Source organism: Echeneis naucrates, chromosome 4 (genome assembly GCF_900963305.1).
Source record: "Echeneis naucrates chromosome 4, fEcheNa1.1, whole genome shotgun sequence".
Lineage (NCBI taxonomy): Eukaryota > Metazoa > Chordata > Actinopteri > Carangiformes > Echeneidae > Echeneis > Echeneis naucrates.
Genome location: NC_042514.1, coordinates 14,624,393 through 14,641,637, shown reverse-complemented (window position 1 = coordinate 14,641,637; position 17,245 = coordinate 14,624,393). Strand labels below are relative to the sequence as shown.

The window sequence follows — 17,245 nt, the reverse complement described above, 5'->3', positions numbered from 1 at the left end:
AGTACGTGCCCTCAGTTAAAAATACACCAGTACAGTGATTCCAAACCTGGGGTGCAAGGGGGCACATGTAAAAACTGTGTCCATACATTGAATCAGCAATAACACCTGAACAGTGTTCAGAAAACAACACTAAACAATTCAGAAAAGCTATTGAATAAATAACCAATGAATAAAATAATGTAACGTCCAGAAAATGCTCCAGAATGGTTGAAGCAATGGTTCTCAAAGTGGGCTTAGGGGAAGCCCAGGGCGCCTTCAGCGAGTTGCTGGTGTCCCTGGCAAAAAGAAGAATATCTCTTGTTTACTTTATTTCCATCTGTATTTAATGTAGTGATCGGGTTGACTTTGGTCATGAATTATAAACACATCTGTGAGCAAAAATCTTGGGACCTGAGGTCTGATTTCGGTCAATTCAGTGGTCAAATTTGAAATTACAAGCTTCAAGAAATTGACAAGTTGAAAATATTTAGCTTAAAATGTTGAAAATCTTTAAGAATAGCTAAATGTAATTGACTGCCGGTTGAAATAGAAGACGCACGGATGAAAAGAGACACGTGCAGCATGGCTTTATATGACAGGGTCGTGGGGCTACATCTGACAATGAGGTTGGGAACCACTGCACTGGCACTTTAAATGGCTTTTGTATTCCTCTAACTGCTGTAAGAGAACTGATTGGTAACAATAATTGGTAAAACAAAACAAAAAATAAAGTAAAAGTAACATGAATTATCTTTATAAACCAATACTTCACAGCAGTTTATAGAATATTTTGCATGTATTTGCACATTTTTCATTGACTATACAATTGAGACTGCTTGGAAGTAGCAATAATTCAGTGATAAATGAGCAGGACTTCCTTAAATCCTAGTAGTGAGAGAAATTATCAGCAAAAATCACACTTTTGACTACTTTTTTTTTTTTTTTACTTTGGAATTATCTACAAAGTATTAAGGTTTCACTACTGCATGATTTTTCCATAAGGCTGCTTCATCGTATGTACAGAAACACATTTCAGAAAATATTGTGATCCTTCATTACTGCCAGAAGGATCTTCAGTGTAGTCTGCATAAGGAGTAGTTATTGTGTTAGTTCTGATTTGAGTGATGGAGGTTTAGCCATTTAACTGTATGATATTTGTTTATAATATACTCTGGGGTGGGAAGTCATAGCAAATTGTTGTGTGTTGCAAATATGTTGCAAGGTAATTGCTGTCAAAAAAAATGAGTGTAGTGCTTAATTACCTCCTACAGAGGGCAGTGTATGTTAGGCTTAGTTTATGGCACAATAACAAAATACAAAACAAGACAAAAAAACCTATCCCAGAAATATCTCACAAATAACAAAAATAGAAAAAAAAATAAAAATAAAAATTGATTGAAGCTTTTAAGCTCGTCAGTGCCAACTCAGAAAAATTGCACTACAACTATAGTTTTAAGAACAAGAACTGCTTTGACTTGTAGCTGCACATTTGAGCATTTACAACCAGTATGACAGAGCACATCCAGAGGCAAGACAGCTCAGAGGGTTCAGTCCTGGGTGACACAAGTTATTGACATTACTGATAAAACTTTGTTTCGATTGCCTTAGATCTTAGATCTAGATAGTCTTAAGGAAATACCACACAATAATGTACAATATTTCTATGTAGAATAGAAACAAAAATACTTCCACTTAAAATCTACATTCTACCTATCCATTTATCTTTATTTACTTTGCAATATATTTACTTTATAATAAAAATTATAGTCAGAATTACATATTTAATAATATAAAGTCTATCAAACATGAAGCTTTAAAAAAAAATTGACATATAAAGGCTTTTGGCCTGTTTGCAAGCAGAGTTGAAAACTGAAGGTTTGTTATCTGTGTGTGTGTTTACGGCAGGTGTGCTGTTGCAAAGAGAAGGTGTAGGAGCAACATTTGGGAGCTAGTGTAGTCTGAAGTGAGTGTGAAAGCTGCGGGGCGATGCAGATCACAGAGCCGTCTCTTTCAGGTCGTTGAGGTTTGGCATACGAGACCTGGAGGGGCGTCCGAAGCCGTGGCCATTTTGGCCTCCTTTGATGCTCATTTGTTCTGGGTATGGGTTGCCCTCAGTGCGGCCCAGAGCGGACGTATGCCAGGTGGACTCCAGCTGTCCGGGCAGCGGGTAGGCTGTCTGTCGGCTCTTCAGCTGGGGTGTACTGACCCCTGAGTGACCCCGGCTTTCTGTGAAACCTCCTTGGGCAGACGCTGTATTAGGCAGCGGCTGGTAGCGAATATCAGAGGCTGCGGCCTGGTTGGAGGATGAGGATGAAAGGTGCAGGAGCTTGCGCAGGGACTTAAGTGGCTGACTCTGAAAGGAAAATAACATATCATCCAAACATCACCTTGAAATGAAACAGTTCAAAACAATACGCATCAAGAAAACACTTTTCACTTTCCCCTGAAACTCACTGGAGAGTGTGAATCAGACAGTTTCTCAGGCGGCCAGTCCTTGTCCCTGTCTCGGTCTCTCTCTTGGTCCCGGTCCCTGCTCTTGTCACGGCTCCTGTGGCGACTGCTCTGGTGACCTGAAGACCTGGAGGACTTCTGGATAACCGTATCCACTCCGTCAGTAGGAACCTTTCATACAGCGAAAGTATCAACGGTTCACATATACATCCTCAAACTTGTGACAGGCAATGTAAAGGACAACAAGAAACACACAGAATGTGTCTATGTGTAGTTTTGGAGGTGAAATGATTCCCTGTTTCATTCTGAAGCGTCTTCCTGTTTGTCAGTCTGTCTGCTCAGTTGTTCTGTGTCTCCTGATGTTCCTGTTTCTCTTTCCCAGTCTACTTGTCTATTTTGGATAACCTGGTTTTGGATTCCTGCTGGCCTGCACCACTTAGTCTGCCTGCTCATCACCCATCTGCCTAAAATCCAGTTTATTCATTTATTCAAATATCTTTTTATTTACACCAATCTGCCTGCCTTTGTGTCTGTGTGCGGCATCTCGCTGTCTGTTCTGTTACAAGTACTACACAGAGAAAGAAGGTTTCATACAGATTTTGTGTGTTTCATGTCATCGTGTTCATGATGTTATTTACCACTGACATAAGTCTTAAGTTATTTTTGATAATAGGCAGTGCAGTCAAATCATAAAATTAAACAACAGGACATGCAGCTGGAACCAGAACAATTGCTGAATTGAGGAAGAGAAGAGGTGCTTAATTTTGCTTATATATGAAGCTTGAAACCTCTCGTTTCAAGTTATCTCCTCTTCATCACACCATTGAGTCTCACTGCCTGATTCTTCCTGGCCAGATTGTGTTTATTTGTGCTCTGTCATCAGCAGTAACCCCTACTCCGTATCTGAACAAACTGTCACATATAAATAGAAATGTGAGGGGAAGAAAGAATTTCAAACACCTGTTTCAGGGTGAACTATTACTGTGACTGTAGCAGCAGCCAGTTTCACGTGTCAAAATGGGGTTTGTATTGCTTTTAACACCTCTCTTGATTCCTCCTACCTCTTGGACTGACCAAGTCATGGGTTTAGATGCACTTTGAGGGCCAGAGAAGTTGGATCAAAAGCTTCTGTGAGACGTCAGTGAGCAGTAAAGCTTCATGTGAGTGTAAACAAGCCCACAGAGTCCTAAAATCTCACATGCTTAAAGAAAAGCATGCATGCTCTTGCTGAGCCTCAGCTCATGACTATAGCGATGCTGTTAGGGTTGTGGCTGAAATCAGTGGCAATGGATCAGAATGTGGATGGCTGGATTGAACACAGCTCCATTAATTTCACTGGAGAAAATCTGAGTCCTGCTCTTAAAGAGATAAAACTAGCAATGCATGACAATGGCAATTTCAATTGCTTCATTTTTAATATTTAAGTTTTTTCTGATATCTACCCTGCCTCAATGGATCTGGTTGGTTTATGTCAGCAATTCATTCTTAACATGAATCAACCAAGGAACATTATTCCTATCAAGGAAAAATAGCAAAAAAAAACCCAAAATGAAATAAAAGCAAAAATAATGCTACTAATGCATGCAACATCAGATGAATGACATTGAGCTGGGAGATGAATAGGAGAGTGTAAAAAGGCATGTACCATGGGAGAGGACATTACAGGGAGGACTCTCACAGAGGAACTATGCTTTATGTTATTCTTTGGGCTAAACAGAGGGAAAAGACATTTCTTGATGACAGGAGGCCTTCCATCAGGGACTTCCATCTGTAATATAGAGGCACATGACTGGTGGCACAGGGAAATATGAGCACATAACAAACATATATTTGTAAAGGTGTTAACATGACAGCAAAAACCATTTGAAAAGCAGAAGAAGATAAAGCATGTAGAGAAGATAGCTTTCCAAACGAGGTGTTGTATGAATGAGACAGTGACATTCTTCTTCAGCAATAGTTGACGTGCATCTCACCATTTGAGATTTTTTCTTTTTCTTTTTTATTGCTCTGAAGAAACCCTGCTTCTCCTTTTCTTTGGATGGCTCAGAGGGGTTCAACACAACAGTATCTGGACCAGTCCTGAAAATAACACAAAGTGCATAATATCCAGGCTAAAAATGTACAATATCTTAACAAGACCTTAACAAGACCTGACAGCTTCCGTAACAGCTGCCATATCAGGTGACCAGTGTAAAACCAATAAATTGTTTCACAATAGCAAGAGACAATGAACAAATTAGTGTTGTTGAGGTAAACTAAGTTAGAGAACACAATACTTTTTTTTTTTTTTTTTGGGTGTAGGAAAAAATAATTACCAGGGGTCAAAAGCTGGCTGACGTTTGGAGTGGTTCGTCAAACTGCTGCCGTCGCTGGACAGGCCAGAGCCCCGACTCTGACCCCTGCTATCATGAAAGGAGTTGTCTGGTCGGGGGGAAGGGACTATTCAAAGGAACAATGAACATATTTATTTGCTTTTTGATATATAAAGGAAAATAATCACATTTCAATACGTTGCCCAATATAATATTCGCGCCTAAAATATTGTGTGTTTTTCCCAAGGGGAAATAACATTGTGAGCTTTGGTCTGCAGGATCTCCGAGTTCTCTGTTATTGAAAGTACTACAGATTTTGACTAATTGATGAACTAAGCTTAGAAACATTTGTCATGAGGTTAAATACTTCCTGTAATGAAGTTTTGGGCTCTTGTAGGTAAAGTAAAATATCAGCATATAAATATTATTTGTGTTTTGACACAGTTGAGTGAATATGTTTGATATTGGTCTTCTGACGTACTGCCATTTCCAGCAGTTTGATGGATATTACATTATCCTCTGGCTCTATTCAGAGGGAAACTCTGTGAAGTGATCCAATTAGTGGTGATGCTATCCTTGGGTGAGTTAGCCAGACATGACTCCCCAGAGTCGAATTGGTGAAGGGTAGCAGAGAGGAAGGGCCAGTTAACTTTGTCGAGGCTTTTTCTGCATCGAGCGATACAACAGTTGCTTCTGTGTTGCTGCGCTGGGATATGCTGATTAGATTTAAAAGCCTTCTGACATTGCTAGCAGAATGTCAACCTTTAGAGTCCTGTTTGATCATAGTGATCTATCAATGAGATTATTTCCTCTAATCCAGGAGCAAGTGCCTTGCAGATAATTTTGATGATGATGTGACAGAGGGCAGGAGCTGGAAGGAAGTGTGGATCTATGTCTGCTTTTAGTAGCAATTGGATTGGAGCTGCATTCATTTTTGTTTTTTAATTGAGTGGAGGGGTCACCTGACCTGGTGTCTGTCTAATGTTCTTAGCCAGTGGTGCATCTGAAATGTTCCTTTGCTCTGCACTTAGTTGAGGCAAGTTTAAGTTATAGAGAGTGGTGGAATGTCTTTTAGCTGTGGGTTATCCAGAGTATGCTCAAAGATCACTGGTGCCTAACTTAATGATCTAAGTTCTCTTTGGAATACAAGAGTGGCCCAGAAAGCAAAGAGAATACTTTCTCTTCCTGATCATGTGGCAATGAATCAGCGTTATATCAGCGTTTTGTGCCAGCTTGAAAAATTAGCCACTATGCAAATTCTTTATTCCTTCTGCCATTTGGATTGCTAAATGCACAGATTCACAGTTGTATATAATCTATATTAAAATGTTATCCTTGGACAATGATGTATCAGTTTTCTAGGTCTGTTATTATACTGTTTCAAGTGAAGAGTAGTCTCTTGTGGACTCCTTTTTGTTTACTGTTATAACATGATGAAAATTCTCTGAGAGATTTTTCTTCTAATTTTAGTATATGGGTTTTTTTGTAGGAGGAAAATATCTGCTTTTCTCAACTGAAGGAAAGTTCAGTTAAGAGCCTGATGCTCAAATCTGAATTGATAAGTTCATCTTCACAGTCTAGTAAAAGAGAAAAAGATTGACTAAACCAACCTCTGTAGAAGCTGCCCACCCTCCTAGGCATGGATTCGCTGTAAATGTTGCGATTCTCTTTGGAAGAGCCCCCATCTTCTGTTTGCTGGTCATGATATAAGCCAACCTGAGTCACAACAGAAGAACGTGTCATATAAAACCTCAGAGGCCAACTGTTTTGCATGCCCCTGTATCTGAGCTGATGTTTTTATTTACCTGAAAGATGAGAGAGAAGGCGGGCATATTGATTTACAAGTGGCCATTATAATAAAGCAATATTTGTAGAGACTATAAATGTCTTCCAGAGTCAAAATGAAATGTGTTATGAGGACAAGCTTGACTGTTCTATGGTAAGTAGTCACTTTAGAAGGAAGCAAAGCACACAGAGAAAATGAAGCGGCATCTGATGCAAAGAGACAGAGAGAGGGAGAGAAAGACATAGCAGTTCATGACAGCAGTAGCCACCCACATCCGCACTCTTGGAAGACTGGATGTGGGTGGCAAATAGTGGGTGCAGGCAGAATGTCGGACCTCGCTTTTTTGCCGCTGTGTGTGAAAAGAAGCAGTGTTGTCCCTTGTGGAGTCCCTTATTGGGGGTCTGCTGTGGGTGACCTCAGTGGGTGCCTGTTCGCTCTGTTAATGGAGACATGTTGAAGCGTGAGGTGAGCTCAGCATTGAAGAACACACATGCACACACACTATATATACTGTTTGTGTATATACAGAATATATACAGTAAATATACATTATACTGTATATACTAAGAGGTAAGCCAAACTCTTAACGCTTGCAACGTCCAAACATGAAGCTGCAGATATATTAACCCTGCATTTCCAGCTCTTTACAAACCCAAGGAACTGACTAACAAGATCTAGCTGAAAAGCTAAACATGGCTCATGATATTTTCAGAAGCCACCAGAATAAATCCTGGCTGCATTGTTGTACAATGACTGAGTTATCCAACACAACCTGGTGTAGGTATGATACGATTAGATCCTGTAGGCTTAGGCTTTCCTGAGGCATTGGGAGGTTTAATGTGGGCTGATGACTGACCCTGCTTATGTCTTCTTCCCTGGAGGAGCCCCCAGAGTGGTGAGGCAGCGTGCGGTGCTGCAGCTGTGGAGACAGGAGCTGAAGGCTGCTGGCTCTGGTGGGCATGCCCTGGCCGACCAACAGGCCTTCGTCCGCCCCGTGTGTCCTCTGGTGGTCTCTCCGTACATACATGGAGTGGCGATGTGGCCTCTGCTGGGAGGAGAATGGGCTGGTATATCCCTGACTGTAAGACAGAGGGTCGTGTGGAGCAGACAGAGAGTGAGCGTGGCTCCTTTCAATGCCACTTTCCCCTGGATCAAGGGCATCTGACATTTTGCCCTCCTCTGAAGCCTTGTGGCGAGTGGAGGAGCGCCTGTAAGAGGAGTCCAGAGTGTTACTCTCTCTGTCTGACCGCATGCTTCCTCGGCCAACAGTGCCAGGTCCCAGTCTGTCAACTCGGCGGGCTGCAGGGCTGCTTGGTGCTGTGAGGTCAAGGCAGCTTGAAGGAAAATAGCGAGATGTAGGCTCATCAGTGTATAGTTGCACATCATTTAAGTTCCCCACTGATTTGGCATCACTTAGTGTGCCATAGCTCTTGGACAAGTTCAGGTAGGCGAACTTAGAGGAGGACGGTGTGGAGCTGTGTGACTCCATGTAGCTGTGTCGACTGTGTTTTTCCCCTGATTGAAGTGTGTTGGTTTTCCCCTCCACAAAAGAATGGCGGTTCTGCTGAGAGCGGAAGTTGGATTTGAGGTACTTGGCTCCGGGGCCATCAGACACCTTGGACCCCATGTTGATCTCAAAGTCGCCTTTGCTCTTGGCCTCGCCAGAGCTAAGCAGGTGAGGCAGGTTGCTGCTGGCTAGGTCCATGTTGCAGGAGGTGGAGTGGTTAAAGATCTGTGGCTGATAGTTCTTGGGATGTAAGGTGGGGCTGAGATTGATTGCTGCAGACATGTTGCCATTGAGAAAACTGTCATTGCTTGGGTGAAGGTCCTCATGCCGGGGCAAGCTAGAGCACTCTCTGGTGCTGGAGCGGTGGCTTCCTGAGCTCTTTCCCCCATGGCTCCTGAGAAAGAGAAGAGAGTTCAGCATCCATACACTGTGCATCACACATTCAATATCAACTAGAGTAATTTTCATGAACTCAGCTGTTTTGTCTGTTTGCATTTCTGATTCAAAACAAAACACAGTTGGGTCATTTCATAAAAATAGCAGGGGATCAGGGAAGTTGTTTTCTTAATATAACATTCTCCTAGCTGGGATTTCTTCAGCGTAGCTGATAATTATTATGAATTATCATTATAAGTGATATGATGAGCGGTGCGGGTTGGCAAAGGTAGAGCACACATACACACACCCACCAACAGGACTCATACAGCAAGACAATTCAAAGGTGGCATTTACAAACTGCACGTGCAGACATTACGATATTTTCTGTTAACAATTGAATGTATTAGTTGTTAATTTTATTTTCAAACTATACATATATACACAATAATATACATTTAAAGATATATAGTTTTCAGTTTTTACTGAAGGGAAAAAATGAAAAAATACTGGTGCAACAAATAAAATTGTAATGCAATAGTTTCCCTGTTATCTAGTTAACCTTATAATGCTGTAACCCAATTACTAATGCAGTTACTTCTGAGACTTATTTATTATTTCAGTTGAGCTCAGCTACTTTACAGGTGACATTTTAATCTCTGGCCATTAAACAATAATGAAATGGTTAACTACTTTTTGGGGTCAGTCTGACCCAAACCAATACAGTGATTCATACATTATTATTTAACAAATGTCAAAAGGTACTCATTAATCACTCATTAATTATTTGGACATATTTATCATCTACATGTATCACTGAATCAATATTGAACCATGCTGGATCAATATTGAATTGCACTGTGCCCCAAAGAATCGAAATTGAATTGAAATGTAAGGTTCTTGACAATACCCAGCCCTATTTCATTCAGTTAAAATATATAGCTGTTTGCATACATGAACTCTGTAGGTGAGCAACAGTAAACACAGTTAAAACACACATAGATACACAGTATAGTGCTCAGTGCTGACCTGCTGGGGGTGGTGTTGTCTCCGTGGTGAGGTTTTCTTTTGGAGGAGCGGACAGGTGTAGGTGTGGGTGGGCCCGGCCGCTCCACCAGCCGTAGGGTCTGGAAGGTGTGGTGGTTCAGGCTCTGCTCTGTGAGGAAGCGCTCCGTTGGGTTGAGAAGTAGCAGGTTCTAATGTGTAAACATACAGAGGGTGCTACTTTGAACATCTATACCTCGCAATCAAATTGAAACAGTCTTCATGTGAGTAACTAACATAAATGCCTGTACACCCCTGCAGTCACAGAAATGAAGTAAAATATGATTTGTGACATTAGTGTTTTTGCTTATTTGAATATGTATGTATCTCTCTGAATGGATTTTCTTAATGTCTTCACTGAACTTAAAATGCCCTGATTAGGAATAATATGGACGTCTGTCCTTGCTGAAGTCAGTCCTGATATGACATGTTAGCAGTGAGTCATCATCTGCTGGGAAATGCACAAGTGCACAAGCACACAACCCACATTCTTGACATGAAGCTCCTGTTTGCAGACACTGCAATGAGAGCAGCACTGGAACCATGAAATGAGCTGAGAAATGCTGAAGCAGTGAAAAGGCATCACGCAGTCTCGAAGTAAACACAATGATAATGAAGTAATTATAAGGTGTATTATTAATATAAGTTGATGCATATAATATCTGCTGAGCAGGGCAGTATTGCTACAGTAGTCTTTCTGCACTTGTGATCCTTACCTTCAGCAGGTCCAGTAGGCCACCGCCAATGATTCCCAGGTATCTTCGCTCCAGGGTTTGTGGGTGGCTTACAGAAGGGAACTGAAACAAAACCAAAAAAAAAAAAGTATAGTAGAAGGCCTTAAGAGTGAATATTAAGTACATCTATTAAATAGTGCAGTGCAGGGGAGCATATAGGTGATCCTATGTGCAACAAACAGTGTAACACACTGCAATAGAAATTCCAGCTAGGCTTGATAGTTTTTTGTAGAAAATATATTCTTCTAATAGATGCATTTTCAAGAGTTTCTTGAAGACAGCAAACTGGCATTCACACCACCGCGAACGCTGCTTCAGCCACTGCCAGTTACAAGCTAAGAATAGTAAACATACATAAGAAAAGAAAGATGCTCACTCTGTTAACCATTCTGATATACCTGCCAGTGATGTTGGACACAACAGGTTACTAATTTGAATGTGAGTCTGAGTGAAGCTAAAACATGAACCTGAATTTGTCAGATGTTTCCTCCAACCATCTTGACATCCTGCTCCTTCACCCTGTCAGCATCAAACAGCAGCTGGTGGTGAGTGAAGGAAAAGGCCTGATCCAAAGTTTCTCAGCAGTTATCAGGAGTCAATTTACTTTTTTGTTATTCTCCATCAGAATATCAGATTGCTCTTCTTCTTCTATAGTCCAGTCAAAACAAACAAACAAACAAACAAACCAAAAAACCTAAAATCACTGCCTCATGGTCATATGCCTCCACCAACCTGCCAAGTCCCAAGGAATTTGGCTTCCTCTTCTTTATCAGTTACAGTATTGAAAATAGCCAATTCACCTTTGGGATATAAAATGGCATCATTTCAATTTATCATTTTAAACCCTCAAGTTAAATTGTTTCATAATTAGTATACAAATTTGAGTTACAGTTAAAATTAACATAAACAAGAATGGGATAATATGGAAAGACATCCTGAATATATAATGGAAACAGCCAAGACAGTGTTACATGAACATGTCAACTCATCAGTGAAGTTTCCAGGCAAGATGATGCTCTCCACTCATTTAAATGACAATCGATGTAGAACTGTCTGAGAGATTTTTCCCTTGAGAACTAACAATAGCAGTGGCCTGATGTTTATTCAAGACACATCGACGTCCAAAATGTGCTTGTCTCGATGGAGAAAGAATATAACTGTAGAAAAAAAAAAAAAAATAATAAATCGGATTTATGATCTGAAATTCAGACAAGAATTTAGGGCTTATGCCTCTACTACAAATAAGGTCCTTATCAGTGAGTATTCACTGTCAACAATTCACAAAGGTGCAGTTAGCAAACTGATAATTATAACCTGAGGCGTGGGTAGGGAGGGGAGTGGAAGGAGAACCTAGGTCTGTACCACCAGCCTGCCATGGAAGAAATATCACAGCCTTCTTTCACAGAGCACACAGGATACAAGTTACACGATGAGTCATTGTGATCCAATCAGTCATGGTGCAGAAAACTCAACCAGAAAAAGAGGCAAGCAGAGTGCAGAGACATAGCAGGGAGAGGAAATAAATAAGCTACGGAGAAAAAAAAATAAACCAGGAAAAGAGGAAAGAGGCAGAAATGAGAGCAACATTCAAGGATGGGTCAGCACGGTGGTCCAAAGGGAGGATTGGGGGTAAACAGACATGTTGGCTGATGTTACCCGCAGCCCATGGAAGCGAGGGTTGTTGTAGAAGAGCTTCATCTGTTCTGGTGGTAGGGGTCCCAACACTTTCTGGATGGTAAAGAGCTGGTCTATCTCACTCTCTCCTGGGAACAGAGGCTGTCCATCACTTAACTCTCCCAGGATACAGCCCACTGACCACATGTCCACTGCCTTCCCATAAGGAGCCCTGGGACCACAGATTTAAAAAATTGGCGATGAAGACCAGCTATTCAAATACTTATTTTAAAGATTAGTCAGTGTAATAACTGCTTCCTGTCATTCATTAGTGGTATCATGGGGAAAACTGGACATACCAAGGAGGCATCATGTCATGTGAATAGGAATGGTACAAAATATGTAAAACGCAGTGCACAGTCACTAGCTCCACGTCCTGGAGAATATTTTGCTGGAAGAACATAATTAGATTTTCCTTAACTCCAAAAAATTAGGGGGACATTGGTACCTAGCCAGTGACCATGCTGGGGGCTTTGTGGACACATGGATGTACTGTTCACATATATTTTGGTCCTGTCAAAAGACTGAAAGATACTGGGAAAAAATATAGTTGTTTAGAAAATCTGACACCAGACACTGTAAACACAGAAAATCAGTATCTTGTCAAAATAATGCTATCATCAAGAAAGAAAGCAAAGAACCTCGGGCCATGGAGCAGTGGCTGTGCATTGTGAAAGAAATATTTATAATGGAAAGACTCAGATATATATATATATATATATATATACCCCATATACTGACCCCATCAGTAACACTACAAGGATACTTATAGGAGGAGGATAACTATAAAACAGATATTACACCTTGACTCTGTAACTGCAAAGAGAAAATCCTAATAAAACGTAAAATATAAAATAATTAAAAAAAAAAAAAAAAAAGGAAAATGGACCTACCCAAGGAGGAGCTCAGGAGAGCGGTACCATCTAGTAGCCACATATTCGGTATAATTGGCATCAGTCCCCTCTGAGAGATTACGTGCAAAGCCTAACAAGAGAAGACAGAGGAAGCAATATGGTATGGTATGGTATGGTATGAGAGTCTTCTGCTCTATATGCTCCGTCTTGTTATGATTCAAATGATTAAGTTACAAAGTTGCATTGTTCCCGTTTATTGTTAATGAAATTATAGGAACATTTGAATATGTTTTCATTAAAAAAAAAAAAAAAAAAAAGACAACTATATCAACTATCTAAATCTTAAAAATGTTTACATTTTTTCCCCCATGCCAAGATAGATACAAGACATACCAAGTAGTAATATTTATAAGTCTAATGGCATGAAGGAGTTTAGTCACCCTTCAAAATGCCTTCTGTCCACCAAACTTAACATTAAACTGCAGTAGAAAGTTTTCAATGGTTCAAAGTCACCACAAACGGCTGACTGTAATGATGGTAATGGTGGGAAGACATCAACTCCCACAATCTCAGCTGTCACAATGTCTTGAACCATGACATTTTGAACCTAAATTGTTCAATGAGATGTTTCCCTTCTTCCAGTTTTTCAATGTGAAGCTCTTCTTTTATTCCTGTATATTGTTTAACCATAGGCTTTCAGGGAGGCACGGTGAAATGATAGTTGTTGCCTCGTGTGTTGCCTCTGGATTCGATTGCCTGAAGCCTTTCGGTGTGGAGTTTGAATATGCCTGTGTGCTTTCGGTGTGCTCCCTTCAACATGCACAGAGACATGCATGTTTAGGTTAAGTGATTGTAAATTGCCTGCAGTCGTCAGTGTGGGTGTGAATGGTTGTTTTTGTTGTTGGCCGTGCGATAGACTGATGCCCTGTCCAGGGTGTACTCCAACCTCGCCCAGAACATTAGCTGGGATTGGCTCCAGAACCTAATGTCACTTTGAAATGAATGAATTTAGACTTTCATATTAATTAGCATTTTTATAATCCTGATGCTAATGATCAGAAATGACAAAAACTTACAATTGGATGATAATCTAATTGTTTTCCAGGAAGAGAATAAAATTTATTACATTTGTTTATTCTCTGAGAGTTGAAACAGTAAGATTATGAAAAGTATGATTAAGCTGTTAGCTTCATGTTGGAATAGCATTAAGACACAAATGTGGAACTAGTCTGACTCTGTTTACGATATTGCTGATATTTTTTATTTGAAATTCTCACATTTATAGCCTGTTTGAATATAATAATTGTTGTTATTTTTTTAAACAGCAATAGACCACAGGAAAAAAAATCAGCTACTGAGATTTCGAGCTTCTGATAAGTATGGTGAGTTTGAGACACTGTGTGGTTGATCGTTGATGCTTTCCTGGTGTTCAGTCTCTACACGAGGCTAAGATAACCAGCTCCTGGCTAAAGCTTCTTATTCAGTGTGCAGGCATTAAGAGAGGTGTCAATAATCTTATCTAACACTTACTTAACAAAAAAAGATAGCAAGTACATATTCTTCCAATGATACCAAAAATTTTCTTAAGATTTAACCCTTAATACTGAAGTCCTTATATCAGGAATGACCAACTGTCCCTAGAATTTAAAGATAAAGCTACACCTGTTCAGGATAATTTTCCCACTTTTGGAAAATCTGCCAATCTGAAGTTTACTGATGATAGTAGATGTTAGCATGACCTTTTCGTCTCCAGTTCAGCTGTTTAATTAAAAATCAACAAAACACTGAGAACAAATCTGTAGGAAGACAGACATTAACACTCACAGTGGAGTCTGTTTGGCCTATGTCTGCTAGCTCGATGCCTTTGACTGACACAGCAGGTTTCCAGTCTCTCACTCCAGATTGCCTATATGATATTGGCTAAGCCATGTTTTCCATTTCCCCTGTTTTGCTGTGGCTCTACCAGATTGTTTATGTTGATTGGTAACATACTGTAGGTCTGAGTGTGAGTGTGAGTGGTTGTCGGTCTCTGTCTGTCTCTGTGTGTTGGCCCTGCAATGGATTGGCGACCTGTCCAGGGTGTACCCCGCCCTCGCCCAGTGTGGGCTGGGATTGACTCCAGCACCACCCGCGACAAGGAAATGGATAAGCGGTAGAAGATGAATGAATGAATGGATGGATGGACGAACTACCAGATCGAAGCAAAGTATGATCTATTTAATGTTTTTCAACGTTTCATTAATTGAGATGAGACAAGTGTGCAGAGAGACAGGCTGATAAGCAAGCACACTGAGATTTAGATAACCAGATGAAGCCTGCCTGCTGCACTCCTGAAGCCTCTTTTCAGCCAAATATAGTTTCTGTTGAAAATATTCCTTTTACATCACAGTTTAGACTGTTTGGCTGCCTTTCTTATATCTTGAACAGTGTGAGTATTTCATAGAGCTTACCAAAATCACATAACTTGAGGATGTCATCAGAACTGATGAGAAGGTTTTCTGGTTTTATGTCTAAGGAGGAAAAACACAGATGGGAAGTAAAACACCACATAAGCTAGTAAGGCCATGTTCATTACTTCATTGAATCCATCCATCATCATCTGTCACATGGGAAAGATTACATAAGGAAAAGATATTTATTAATTTAGAAAAATAGAATTATGTATCGGAAAGTATTCAGATATTAATAAACTCGATGACTAACTTACATCATCAAATGCCTCAATCATATGTGTATCTGGGTATGCCACAGGCCATTTGAATGCCTGCCCTCTTTTGTGTGACCAAAGCTCACATGGGCCATCTGGTTTCCTGCTCTGCTGCCACAGATTTGCCAAATGCTCACGTCTAGTGAACAATATAGTGGTTGGTTGCAATGCCAGAAAACCTTTAAAGTCATGTTTTAAGAGCTATACAAATGTGCAAATATATATATTCCTATTTTACACAATTTTGTTAAAAGATACAGTCATGGCCAAAATATGGGCCCTTACACTTCTGTCAGGTAATAACTCCTCAGAGAAAATCAATGCAATAACAAGTATTCCGGTATTCACTTTCTATTTCTATTTGTTTGCATTGATTTAATGCAAAAAAAAATAAGAGGGGGAAAAAAAGAGCCAAATTTTATCTTATTCCACACAAAGCTCTTCCAAACACCACCCCAAAAAAATGCATGTATAATCTCAACAATTTTCTTGGATAAGTGATGGATTATCTGACAGAAGCGTAAGGGTGCCAGTATTTTTGGCCATGACTGTACTTAGCTTTTACTCTTTGTTTCTAAAAATAAAATCACAGATGGTACCCAGTAGGGAAGCTGTGGGAAATGCTTCACCCTATTGACACTGCGTAAACCCACTTCCAGTGTGTCTCTTCTCTCTTTGATCTGCCTTTTTTGAGGGTCTGAATAAAAAAGATTTTACCTCGATGAACAATGTCATGTTTGTGGCACCAGTGGATGGCTTTGATTAACTGGTAGATGTAGCTGCGTGCCTTATCAGTCGGGACACCATTGGGTAACTCCTCAAGCAGCTCGAGCATATTCTAAGTAGGGGAAAAGAAAGAAAAGAAAAGAAAGAAAGAAAAAAAAAAAACACAACCAAAAAAATCAATTACCACCACAAAAATAATGCAGGTCTGCTCAAGGAGTGGTCTTGGGAGGAGACATTGGGAGGAGTTTACCTTCTCCACATACTCAAAGACAAGATAGAGCTTCCCTCTTCTACGGAAGGCTTCTTTCAACTCCACAATATTTTCCTGCTTGAGGGTCCGGAGCATCTTAAGCTCCCGTAGTGTTGTTTCTTTGACCTCCTCATTTTCTGCACAAAGTCGAAATGTGAGAATTAGCATGTGTTGGTCTGAATGAAATGCATTCCAAGACAATAATGTTTTTTTGACAAAAAAAAAAAAAAAACCAAAACAAAACACAAAACATGTTCTTGAATGATGTTGTCCTCATTAGTGACAAAAGCCCTCTTACCTTCGCTGTCCTTGAATTTCTTAATGGCCACAATTTCATTCGTCTCCTGGAATAAAAGCACAGTAACTAGTCAGAAATCAATCCTTTTAATTCCTGCCCAGATTACTGACTGCACATATGAAAGTGTACTGGTTGCACTGAGCAAGGTTTTCATTAAAAACATGGAAGGAAATGGAAGAATGGAGAGAGTGAAAGCACGGGAGCAATGCTGGGGTACGGGACACTGCCATTATATGGCATGCACACCAACCACTTGGCAATCCGTACTACCTACTTGTATATGTTTTGAGCACTCAGGTCTACCATATGAATCACTAAGTAGCAAACAGATAAAGAACTCAATTATTTCTTGAACTTATCACATCACTCCTGACCTAAACTAGGTTTGACCTAGTCTTGCTGTTTTTTTTTTAGTACTGACTAAATTTAGATTTCAGGCTTTTCATTTTTTGTTTTTTAATTAATATTTGTTGCTTAGTCGTTGACTGAAAAGTTTTTAGGTAACTATTTTGAAAAGTGATTAATGAACTGAGACAGTTTCCAACGTT

General features: G+C 40.1%; 1 protein-coding gene across 1 annotated transcript; it reads right to left on the bottom strand.

Annotated features, from left to right (window-relative positions):
- Positions 1-1,972: 1,972 nt before the first annotated feature.
- Positions 1,973-16,510, bottom strand: LOC115042429 (cyclin-dependent kinase-like 5). Its single transcript, XM_029500659.1, has 15 exons — positions 16,400-16,510; positions 16,141-16,261; positions 15,167-15,226; positions 12,756-12,846; positions 11,845-12,034; positions 10,171-10,251; positions 9,419-9,606; positions 7,443-8,411; positions 6,863-6,962; positions 6,353-6,458; positions 4,746-4,869; positions 4,404-4,509; positions 2,538-2,601; positions 2,434-2,483; positions 1,973-2,332 (listed from the first exon to the last, which is right to left on the bottom strand). The coding sequence occupies exons 1-15, from the start codon at positions 16,493-16,495 to the stop codon at positions 1,973-1,975; spliced, it is 2,706 nt and encodes a 901-aa protein (XP_029356519.1). The 5' UTR covers positions 16,496-16,510.
- Between the last annotated feature and the right edge of the window lie 735 nt (positions 16,511-17,245).

Coding starts and splice junctions, on each gene's coding strand:
- LOC115042429 (XM_029500659.1), bottom strand. CDS start 16,495: ATGCTCCGGACCCTCAAGCAGGAAAATATTGTGGAGTTGAAAGAAGCC. Junction 12,035..12,755: donor TCTCCTGAGCTCCTCCTTGG/GTAGGTCCATTT, acceptor CTGTGGTCCCAG/GGCTCCTTATGGGAAGGCAG. Junction 9,607..10,170: donor GCCTACTGGACCTGCTGAAG/GTAAGGATCACA, acceptor TTTACACATTAG/AACCTGCTACTTCTCAACCC.